This window comes from Pavona decussata, unplaced genomic scaffold (assembly GCF_977016875.1).
Source record: "Pavona decussata unplaced genomic scaffold, jaPavDecu1.1 SCAFFOLD_94, whole genome shotgun sequence".
Lineage (NCBI taxonomy): Eukaryota > Metazoa > Cnidaria > Anthozoa > Scleractinia > Agariciidae > Pavona > Pavona decussata.
The window spans coordinates 2,143,885-2,154,844 of NW_028145511.1; the positions used below are offsets into that span (position 1 = coordinate 2,143,885).

At 41.0% G+C, this 10,960-nt stretch overlaps 2 protein-coding genes and 1 long non-coding RNA gene across 3 annotated transcripts in view; 2 read left to right on the forward strand and 1 right to left on the reverse strand.

Moving 5' to 3' along the window:
- The window catches only part of LOC146473364 (uncharacterized), a 32,174-nt gene extending 21,713 nt beyond the window's left edge, over positions 1-10,461 (forward strand). Inside the window, exon 3 of the long non-coding RNA XR_014866428.1 lies at positions 10,322-10,461. This is a non-coding gene — a long non-coding RNA (uncharacterized LOC146473364). The remainder of the gene's footprint in view (positions 1-10,321) is intronic.
- LOC146473366 (putative thiopurine S-methyltransferase) lies at positions 2,627-4,776 on the reverse strand. The gene has a single exon (XM_085118674.1). It carries the CDS (start codon positions 3,847-3,849, stop codon positions 3,139-3,141), a length of 711 nt encoding a protein of 236 aa, XP_084974800.1. The 5' UTR covers positions 3,850-4,776; the 3' UTR covers positions 2,627-3,138.
- On the forward strand, positions 5,761-8,821 carry LOC146473367 (uncharacterized). The gene has a single exon (XM_085118675.1). The coding sequence runs from the start codon at positions 6,863-6,865 to the stop codon at positions 7,868-7,870; it is 1,008 nt and encodes a 335-aa protein (XP_084974801.1). The 5' UTR covers positions 5,761-6,862; the 3' UTR covers positions 7,871-8,821.
- Positions 10,462-10,960: the final 499 nt, after the last annotated feature.

Sequence of the window (10,960 nt, forward strand, 5' to 3'; positions counted from 1 at the left end):
TCTTAATCAAAACTTGAAAGGAAACGTCGCTTGTGTGCAGATTTCCTGGGAGGAAAAAAACACGTTCGCAAATCCTACGCAGAGGAATCTTTGGACATCTTAAAAAAATCTTTTAATAACTTGTATCGATCTGTCTGTTCGAACAATAACCACGATTTCCAATCTATAATGCCTAACAAGAGCTCGTACAGTACTTTTCCCGTTAATCAGATTATCCCGCAAATTTTCATGAATGTGGACGTGTTGTTTTGTCGGATGGTGTGTCGCCCTAATGTATGGAGTTCCACTAGCTGCAAACTCAGACTGATTTGGCTGAAAAACGAGACGAAACATTCTATAGCGTTTTCGCTGTTTGCCTAACAATAAGATATAAATTAATTCAAATTTAAAAAAAAAAGTAGCCAAAGCTAGTATTTCTTAGAAGGTGACAATTAACCGATAAATTTAACAGTATCAACATCCTATTTTTTTTTAAAAGCCCCATCCGCCGTCCGCCGTCCGCCATCCGCCATCCGCCGTCCGCATCCGCCCGTCCGTATCTACGTTTTACAGAGTCCCCTTTTACCCTCACCGGGATGAATCTTGGTCAAGTATCAGTCGTTATTCGCTTTCTCGATCCGAACAAGACTTTTAAGTTCAAGAAAACCCCGACACTCCTGAGTTTTACAGACATGTTTCGGCAATTGCCTCTGCCATCTTCAGTGTGAAATGAACAACAAATTACATTTTACACTGAAGATGGCAGAGGCAACTGCCGAAACATGTCTGTAAAACTCAGGAGTGTCGTGTTTTTCTTAAACTGATTAATTTCCTCACTGCTTTTATCCAGACTAACAAGAGTTTTATTTTACTTGCCCAGGTCTACATTACTCGCCAAAAATTTCGGACGATTTAAATTTCGGACAAAAATGGTGTCTGAAAATAAAACCGTCCGAAATTTTTACAGTATAGTATAAAACTTTGGGTGTCAGTAAAACGCGGGGCCGGGGTCGGGGTCGGGGTCGGGGTCGGGGTCATTTTTTTTCTTTTTTTCTTTCTTTATTTTTTCCTTTTTTTTTCTTTTTTTTTTCCTTTTTTTTTCAACATCACAGGTCATTTGTGGGTGAAAAAATCTAAAAAAGTTGAGTCTCTAAAGCTTACTAGCTTAGGATAGGTCATCGGTGACAACACTCGATGAAGTTCCGTATTCTGTGGACATTAGTTCCGTGAATTGACTACCTTTTATTCTTCTACGAGACAATATATTTCCTTGAACCAACAAATTCTTGAACTAGAATGTGCATGAACTCATGAACACCCCCGCCGCCTTCCATGATCGTACTCGTTTGTTACAGTCAATCCATGTCACGCGTGACTATTATTTCCGAGAATGAAATAAACATGCGTTCGAATTCCTTTGTAAAGCTCGGCATTTGAATGGAATGTAGAACATTTCTCTGGAAATCTTTCCGAACTGAGACAATTCATGAATTTTTCAGCAGCGATGTTTTATGAAAATTATTTGACATCGGATTTCCATACAAACACTGGTATTTCAAACCTGTTTGCCTACTCGTCAAAATGGCGTCGAAAACCGTGATAAGGCCTATTTACATGTCAGTTTTGATGTCGGCAATGAGATTTCAGAGTTCTCGTAGAAATTTCCCTAGTTTATTGACGGTATAAAACTATGAATTTTTCTTTATATTACAGCACAAGTATTTCAAGAATAACAATTGTCTCTAAAGTATTTTGAATCTTTTTTTTGTCCGTCAATGCGTCTTTTTCGGAAAGATTTCCAGAGAAATGTTCTACATTCTATTCAAATGCCGAGCTTTACAAAGGAATTCGAGCGCATGTTTATTTCATTCTCGGAAATAAACCAGCACGGAAGGCGCCGAGGGTGTTCATAGTAAGTTCATGCACATTCTAGTTCACGAATTTGTCAGTTCCAGGAAATATATTGTCTCGTACCTTGTATTTTTTGCCTCATTTCGTTTCTTGGAAGAATAAAAGGTAGTCAATTCACGGAACCAAAGTCCGCCAGAATACGGAACTGTATCAAGTGTTGTCACCGATGACCTATCCTAAGCTAGTAAGCTTTAGAGACTTAACTTTTTTATATTGGTTTTAATCCTCATTTGACCCACAAATGACCTGTGATGTTGAAAAAAAAAAAACAAAAAAAAGGAAAAAAAAAAGAAAAAAAAAAGAAAAAATGACCCCGACCCCGACCCCGACCCCGACCCCGACCCCGACCCCGACCCCGACCCCGACCCCGACCCCGACCCCGACCCCGGCCCCGACCCCGCGTTTTACTGACACCCTAAAACTTTAAAAGTACTTTCTGGGCGACGGCATCACATATTCAAAGCCAATATACCTGATATGGCTAGAATTCGGATTAGGCAGCTTTGCTCAGTCGTTCTCTTTATCACTGGAAAGGAAAATGTTTGAGACATTGCTTGATGTATAAACTTGATTGAGTTGTATCCGGCTGTAAAACCTTGAAGGTACAGTAAAACTATCATTTTCACAGATTTTATTTCTGTCTAATTCATGTTTTTTAGTCGTAAATTTACTTTAGGCATGTTTCAGCGCAGTGTCCGAAATTTTTATCCGAAATTTGTCTGAAATGAGGGAAAAAGTGTCCGAAAATTAAACGTCCGAAATTTCAACGTCCGAAATTTTTGGCAAGTAATGTATTTCACGGCTATTCACGTGCTGTGAATATTTATGATTACGTGAATTCGTGCAAAAGGTAAAAGTTGCATAAATATTGCTCCTGCTTCTCAAGTCTTCCATTGTAAATTTTACGTTTTGCACGACTTCACCACGCAATCGATCATAAATAAACGAAACGAAACGCGAAATCTTTCGTAGCATTCGTCCTTCCTTAAATCGAGGCGTCCTTGCCGAACAAAATAAGTAACACTAAAGTTCTTATCCAAAAGCAAACGAATGAATGGCAATTCCCTGATATACTTATGACTAACCATCAATACGTATTACTGTTTTCATGTGCAATATATAATAGACTGCGAATAAGACGGTTAGATATAAAATCTAATATTAATCTAGCAACAATTTGATACTGAATGTCGGCCAACTAACTCTCGTTACGTAACGCGCATGGCTCCACACTAAACGAACCGTAGATTAATTTTTCTTGGGTTTTATCAAGTGACAGTTCAAGTCATAGAAACATTTCCACTCCTGATCTACTCTAAGCCGCTCCACTTCCAGTTCCTTTAGAATAAAGTCCTCTTCGTAAATTTCATTCAGTAGCTCGTCCGAGATGCTCGCCGGCGTGCTCTTTCCACGATCTACCCCATAATACAAATGGGTTTCCAACATGTACTTTCCATCGGCAGCCAGAAGCGAATGTATTTTTTTCGCGTATCTTTTGCCTCTTTTATCGACTGCAGGCTGCATAGCAGACAACGAACCGCGATCCCAAATTGCATCGAACCTTCCATCAACGTCTTCCTCTGAGAGAAGAAATAAATCACAACAGAAGATGATTATTTTCTTCTCGACGCACTTGTAGACATCGACCGGGTCGACAGCCGCGGCTAATTTGACTTTCTCCACTGAAAACGTGAGGTCGTTTTCTTCAAAGAAACTCTCAATCGGCTGCTTCGCCACTTCAACTCCCACAACGTTGTGATCTTGTTCAGCTAACCATAACATATCGCGAGATTTTCCACACAAAGGAACAAACACTCGCAAGTCCGACCTTCCACCAGTTAACTCGTGAACATACTTTACGAGTAAATTGTGCACTTTATCTCTGTGCCACCCAATGTTATTGTCCATCCAGCGTTTTTTCCAATATTCAGGCATTATTTCGACGAGTTCTTCAGACATCTTAACCGTCGTGCCAGGTCAAGCTAGCCGGGTCAAGGCTAGGTCAAGCCATAGTTACTGGTAATGAAACCTTGCCTTGAAAACAATGGTGCTGCAATTTATGTTGGAAGGGCCGCGCCCCTGCACAATCCTTTGTTTAAACGTTCACACCACAGTTGAATATCTTAACAAAAACGTTTCGATTGGTCAGTTGCTCCAACACATTCCAAATTCTATTGTTGTTTGTGCAAGATCAAGGCCAAAAAGGCAAACGAAAACATATAACAAAGAAGTTTGTCAGGTTTCATAACCATTGCCTTCAATTAACTATGGTCAAGCTAGGCCAAGGCCAGATCAAGCTAGCCTGTGAACAGGCTCACAAGTGGGGAAAAGAAAAATCGGCGAGCCGGGCGAGCGGAGCGCGGTATGGGGCGAGGAAGAAAGAAAGCGGGGCCTGTGGACATTCTTTGAGTGCCACTGTCTTGTGATACCAGATTCTGGTATCACCCTCTGATTGGTTAGATAGGCGATTGCCGACAGATTTGCAAGAACGATTGACACATTGAATCGTTTGAATCTCGCGCGGTTACATTTGCATAATTTGTGACCTTCTTCGGCTTACAGTTTGGAGAGTTGGAAATCGAATGAATCTTTCTCCCCCTCCTCAATCTATGAGCTCGATTTTTGTCTTCGCGCTATACCCCACTTGGGAGCCTGTTCACAGGCTAGGTCAAGCGTACATATCGTGGCAGAGGAGGGACTTCAGACTTCAGACTTTGGACTTCCGAATTGCGTTCACCACACTCCCTGAACAATTACCATCAGTTTTATACTGAAACGTGTCTCACTCATGCGTACGATCCGGCTCAAGTTTTGGCCCTCTCATAGGTGCATTTCATTTCCAAGCTACTTTGTCGGTGCATTGTACGCTTAACCCTATCAACCGGTGTCTATGTATGTGTGTGTGGGGGGGGGGGGGGGGAGGGGGCATTTTCCGTTAGGTCAGGTTATCACGACAGCGAGAGTCTTTCGCAGCGCGAAGCGCGAAGTTCTTACCTCCAGTGAATGGTGGGAAAAGGAAGAAGACGCGATCTTGAAAAAGGCGAAAGTGTAACAACATTTTGTCACTCTGTAGGTTGATCCAAACCGACACCTAACCCAAGGGCGAGTTTTTTCAATTTTAGCATAACTGACCCAGTCACCGAGATCTTAATTGAACTAACAAAAAATGTCGGTGAAAATGTTTTTTTTTTTGTTCTTTCTCAGTTTTAAGCAGTTGGTTTGTGAGTTCGGCAATTTTCCCTGCTTGAGCCCTTCCAGGCAGTCTATCGAACATTAGTATAAATCTACTAGTGTTCTATCACGAATGCCGTTCTCTGATTGGCTACGCTACTCGCTATCTATTCTGTGATAGATAGTGAGTAGCGGTTTTCAACAAAATGGCGGCCGCTTCTTCGCGTTTTCGAAGTGTCTGCGGTGAGGAAATAGATAATTTACTGGTTTAGTTTTGAACAACTAGTAGATTTATACTAAAACAATTAGATTATTCGCTCTCGATTTCTATGCGTGATAGTTGATTCGGGCTTCGCCCTCATCAACTATCACGCGATAGAAATCTCGAGCTCATAATCTAATTAACAATTATTCCACGAGCGCGCGTTGGATATGAGATGATAGATAGCCAACGAGGCGCGTAGCGCCGAGTTGGCTATAATCATCTCATATCCAACAAGCGCAAGTGGAATAATTGTTTTATTAAAAACAACCGAGAAATATTGCTAGATCTTACTGATTTCGCTGTGCAAGAACGACCAGAAGGCAATTTAATGGTCGCCATTTCTCGGCCATGGTATAATTGCTCATATACCATGGCCGCTAAGCCAATCAAATCCCTCAAATTGCATTATACAATGATGCAGTTTTTAATAATTGTTAATTAGAACGTCCTCGCATAGCCAATCAGATTGCGCCGATTTGTCTAATTCAATCGGTCGTTGCATCATGCTCAATTTAAACAGTGGTTGTGTTTGTGACCGGTCCGGAACCTTCCGTAAATTTACACTTTACGGAAGTTGTTGACAGTCACGGCAAGTCAACTATTCTTGCTGTATTTGTTTCCATACAATCCTAAACTTTTCGCCAACATTTTACGCTATAGGGTGTGGGAGAATATTTTCCCTAATTTCGTTGGTTAAATATATTTAAACTTGTAAATAACCGCTCTTATTCTTTTGAATGACATGATTCAAGTTTGAAATCTTTCAATTGAGGTTGCTTAAAGGGGCGGTATTACCCATTTTTAGTGTCACTTTTGAATAGCCAAAAAACATATTTGTATGGATGTAAACGTTAAAATAGTTGTTTAGTTTTGTTAGCTATAAACTTACTAGTGCGCAGGAACTAGTATCACTCATCTTCGGCCGCGGATGGCTTGGATGGAAATAGATTGCAATCAATTTTTTTTTAATTCCTGTTGAGTACTTTGGAAAAATAGCTAAAATCTGATTGCAATTTTATTCTTTCTCAGAGCCATTTCCTCCCGGTGCTCTACTGAGAGTAATTTCATGTTAGAAAAGAAGTTCTTAATCAAATATTTGAGCTGTTACGTTTTGACTAACGTACAGCAAATTCTCCATGAGGTCCCATGGCAATGCCACTCGATAAATGAAAATGAGCGTAAATTACGGCACAGTAAACCAACCTTTAAAAATAAATATAAAAACTCCAACATTTTTCATTATAGACTTTTTTAAACGCATCCATAATTTATTTTGTTTAACACAAAGCTCTCTGTGTACTCAACGACTTCCTTTTACTCGACACAAGTGGCGGCATTTCATTTACATTTTTGACAATTTAAGCACCAATCCATTTGTTATGTCAAGATGGCTTGCAGATGTATCAGCGCACCGCAGTACGTATGGACAGACGCTTTGTGAAAACACCAGAGCGCATCCTATATCTTACATTAAACAGGACTTGAGCTTGTAAATCTCAAGGCAAGTTCAGTGTCTTCGCGCCCTCCAAGTTCGAGATGTCGGGAATCCATTTACCGGACATTGGAAAACTGGGAATTCACATCGCAACTGGAATGAAAGATAAGAAAAAGGTCGCGCCGAGCAATATGACCGAGAACGCAAGATTTCAAGCGCTGTCCGCAAGACTTGACACCGAAAAACATGAGAGAACAAGAGTACTGAAGAAAGAAGAGAGGAGAATGCAACGAAAGCAGCATAAAATCGATAAACGCTGGCATGATATCCAGAGAAACAAAAAGCAAGAGCTCAGCGCTTGTGTTGACAGTCAAAACGGCAAAGAAAAATTTCCGCCTTTGATTTGTTATCCTGACAAACCCGATGGATCTAACGATGAGTTAAACGAGGAAAGCAAAGATGTTGATCAATACTCGAGTAGCACCTGCAGTCCAACATCAGCTATATTCCCTATTAAAGATAATTTTCGACTTTTCGAAAGTCGACAGAGCCGCGCAAGTGAAAAACGAAAACTCATTCTTCCGCCGATCGAAACAGAACGCGCAGACTGTAAAACGAAACAGAGAAAGTCCACGCCGTTTAAGAAAAAGCCTAAAAAGAATAACATTATGAAAAGGAAACATTCGCGCGGCATTTTAGAACAGGATTGCCAGCGAGTTAGCGAACTGGAGAACTCAAAGTTACGCCCTGCATCGCCATTGGAATCAAAACATCAGGCTTTGAGCCCTGAAGTTTTCATTTCCACTGAAAGCAAAGTTAAAAAAGAGGTAAAATTTTCCTCCCTAGCACCAGAAGAGGAGATGATAGCATTAAAAGAAGAGGCACTGCATCTCGCTGATGACGAAGCAACAAGTTTACAACTAGAAGATGGCACAGACTTAAGTGTTGATGAGACAAATTCTTCTGCAAACCCGTTTAATTATTTGCTTATTGAGGCACAAAGACGAAAAGCTTTACATCAAAATTTGGAAGACGCTTTTCGCGCTATTCAAGCTTGTCGCTATATCAGGACACCGAGCCAAACCAAACGAGAAGACTCTGGCGAATGAATGAGTTTAAAATCAATACCAAACGCTTGATGATGTCTTTGAAATAAATGAACGTCTTACAGAAAGAATAAATAAGTTAATCAATATTCTGTCTCACGTCTCTTCCTTAATCCATCTTTCGCAGTAAAACTAATTGTTATGCTGCTCAACGACGTAACTGTTTCGGAAAAAGTCCTTTGTTGTAAATTTTACACTTTGATCTGCTGAGGTTACCTCTCAATAATAATAAACGTTTTCATTCCATCGCATTCCTGCATTTTTAAAGCTCTAAATTATTTACGCGACAGTGTTTACAAACGATGAATTTCAGTGTTGACCAATTGTCTAATAAACGCTCAAAACACGCATCCGTAATTGTTTTGTCTCCTTGATTTTCTTTTTTCAATTTTGTTTCAAGTTTACTTACGCCGGCAATAATTTCAGGAAGCAGCTTATAATTCAAAAAATCACACGCTCATCGAAAAATGGAAAAAAATCTGAATCCAGAAGAGTTTTTACGTGCTTGTCTGTTCAACTAGTGATTATGGTATTCTCGGCAACAACTCTTTATTCTTGACCCTTACGCCAACTTGAGTATACAAGAGGGGGAGGGGGAGGCCAAACGGACTACAGCATGTATTGTTCTTTATAACGGCAAAATCCAAAAACGCAACAAAACAATTTTGTCATTGTAAGGCAGTTGTAAATACGATTGTAAATACGATCCTCAACGTAACAATATACTGAACGAGGGTAGTGTAATTAACTGATTGAATTGTCAGGTCCCAGTGTACGAGAAATAAACGCGGGGGTTTCTTGCCTGACACCTACCTAAAGCCTGGTGCTCTTATGCAGCCGACCTACCTGCGATGACCTGCCTTGCAGTCGCCGGTTGACGTGATTTTTCAACCCAGGTGAATCGCAGTGGTTGCGCAGATGGTGACCTGGGACGTGCCCTCGGTGAATTTAAAAAAGCGCGCTAAAACGGTATCGTTTGGCGCTCAGTTTTCAACATTTCTTCAACAAACATGGATAGAACTCTGGTAATTGGTCGCTAGTTTTCGCTAGTTTTGTTGCTTGTAAGGAGATACATACGAAGAAAGCGTGAAGAAAAACGAGAAAAACGGAAGCGGAAGTTTTGGGTTTGCCCTATGCTTCGAGAAAGGAGCCAGCACGGACAGTATCGACCAGTATCATACTTTGTTTGCTGCTTTGAGGCTACACTTCAGGTAAACAGAATGGTTAATTTGTCTTCTCGAGTTTATCTTCTTGTTTGGTAGATGATTTTTTATCTTGGACGTAATGAATTGTGGGCTAGGGTTATATTTGCCGCTGGCACATCGCCGACGATCGCCGGTTCCGTTCACATAAAACATTTTTTTCGCTGGCGTTCCGGAAGAACCACCGCTTCACAGGCTTGCAAGCGGCAAGGACCTGCGATGGTTGTTGTTGCCGGCAACAACAACCATTGCAGGTCCTTGCCGTATGTTCTCATGTGTCGAAACAGTACCCCAGGCAGTACCGGTGGCTGCGTCGCAGGTAGTTCGGCGGCATATGAGAACCAGGCTTAAGTCGCTTATGAGGCATGGATGTGAGAAAGCCAGTCCAAACTGGGGCTGATGGGAAGACGATCTCGTACCAAGAGTCATCAGTCTTCTTGGTCAGCGCTTAGTTCCAGTCACCAACCGCTGACTAAAAAGCTTCAGGACTCAGGGTACGAGAATGGTGGGAAGGGAACGTCAGACACGAGCGGTGACATAGGCCACAAGTGGGTGCGCAAACAACAATGACATCGAAGGGTGTTAGGACGGCGCCTACTATTGTTACTGCGCATACGTTCTGCGCATTTCGAGATACTCGGGTTTCCTGTGGGTGGTACCTACTAATACAGGGATATTTTCGCACGGTTTAAAACTATGTTGAGAAAGTAGAACTTAGCAAGTGCTCTTGGTATCCAAATAGAAAATTTGGGGTAACCATACATTTTTCAGAGATAATAAAGTTTCAATTTGGAAAAAAAAGCCATACATTGCTTTGTATTTTACTGTTTTTTTTAGAACAATTGTTGCTTAATTATCTCTAAAAAATTCGTGGTTACACCCAATTTTTCATTTGGTTTTCAATAGCCCTTGCTAAGATCTGCTTTTACGTAGTTTTAAACCGCGCAAAAGTACTTCTTTATTGGTAGGCACCGTCCTTAAATCTGGAAAAAATTCAATCTTTCTACTGGAGAAACGACACAAATTTCAAGATCTACGAATATCTATGAGCTGTTTTACCATTAATATTATCGATATCAAGATCATCAATATCATCTTCAGCCGGCGTACAAAGAACTCCTGACCATCTTTCGTATCCAGTACCTAGCTTTTGCTGGACCTTTGGGAATATGCCGCCGCGGAATGGTTAATTGACGAAATACACCAGTACGTATCGCAAAGCTCAGGGTCGCCACACAGCTTGCGACTACAGTCAAACCTCCCGTAAGCGACCACCCACAATGTCAAGGATATGTGGTCGCTTACGGGAGGTGGTCGCTTACCAGAGGTCAGACCACAGGGGGTCTAAATTTTGGGTAATTTACATATGGTAATTGCGGAGACCTAACCCTTTTGCCAGACTGTGAGATTTACGGCGTCCGCTGTAATGATATGGCCAATATTTTACAGCGACACATTTCAATTTCCACCCGTGAGAGATACAACAGATTGTCTGTCAAGTGGTCGCCTACGGGAGGTTCAAAACAATTGAAAATTTTAAACAATCGCCTCTAAAAGTGGTCGCTTACGGGAGGTGGTCGCTTACGAGAGGTTCCATCTAGAGTAATCTGACTTGAAAACTTTTGGTATTTTGGAAAAGTGGTCGCTAATGAGAGGTGGTCGCAAAGGGAGGCTCGACTGTAATTTGTAAAATCATTAACTGTTGTTCAACCGCTTTCTACTGAACGATCGATTTCACTTGATTCAAAAGTTGGTTACTTCATAAAATTTGAACTTTACCTTGGAAAAGGTAGAGAAAAAGGGCAGCGATTTGTCAAATACAATTACAGTTTCTTTGTTTTAATATGGTTTAATTTCAATGTAAGGAGTATTAAAATTTAATTTCTACCCA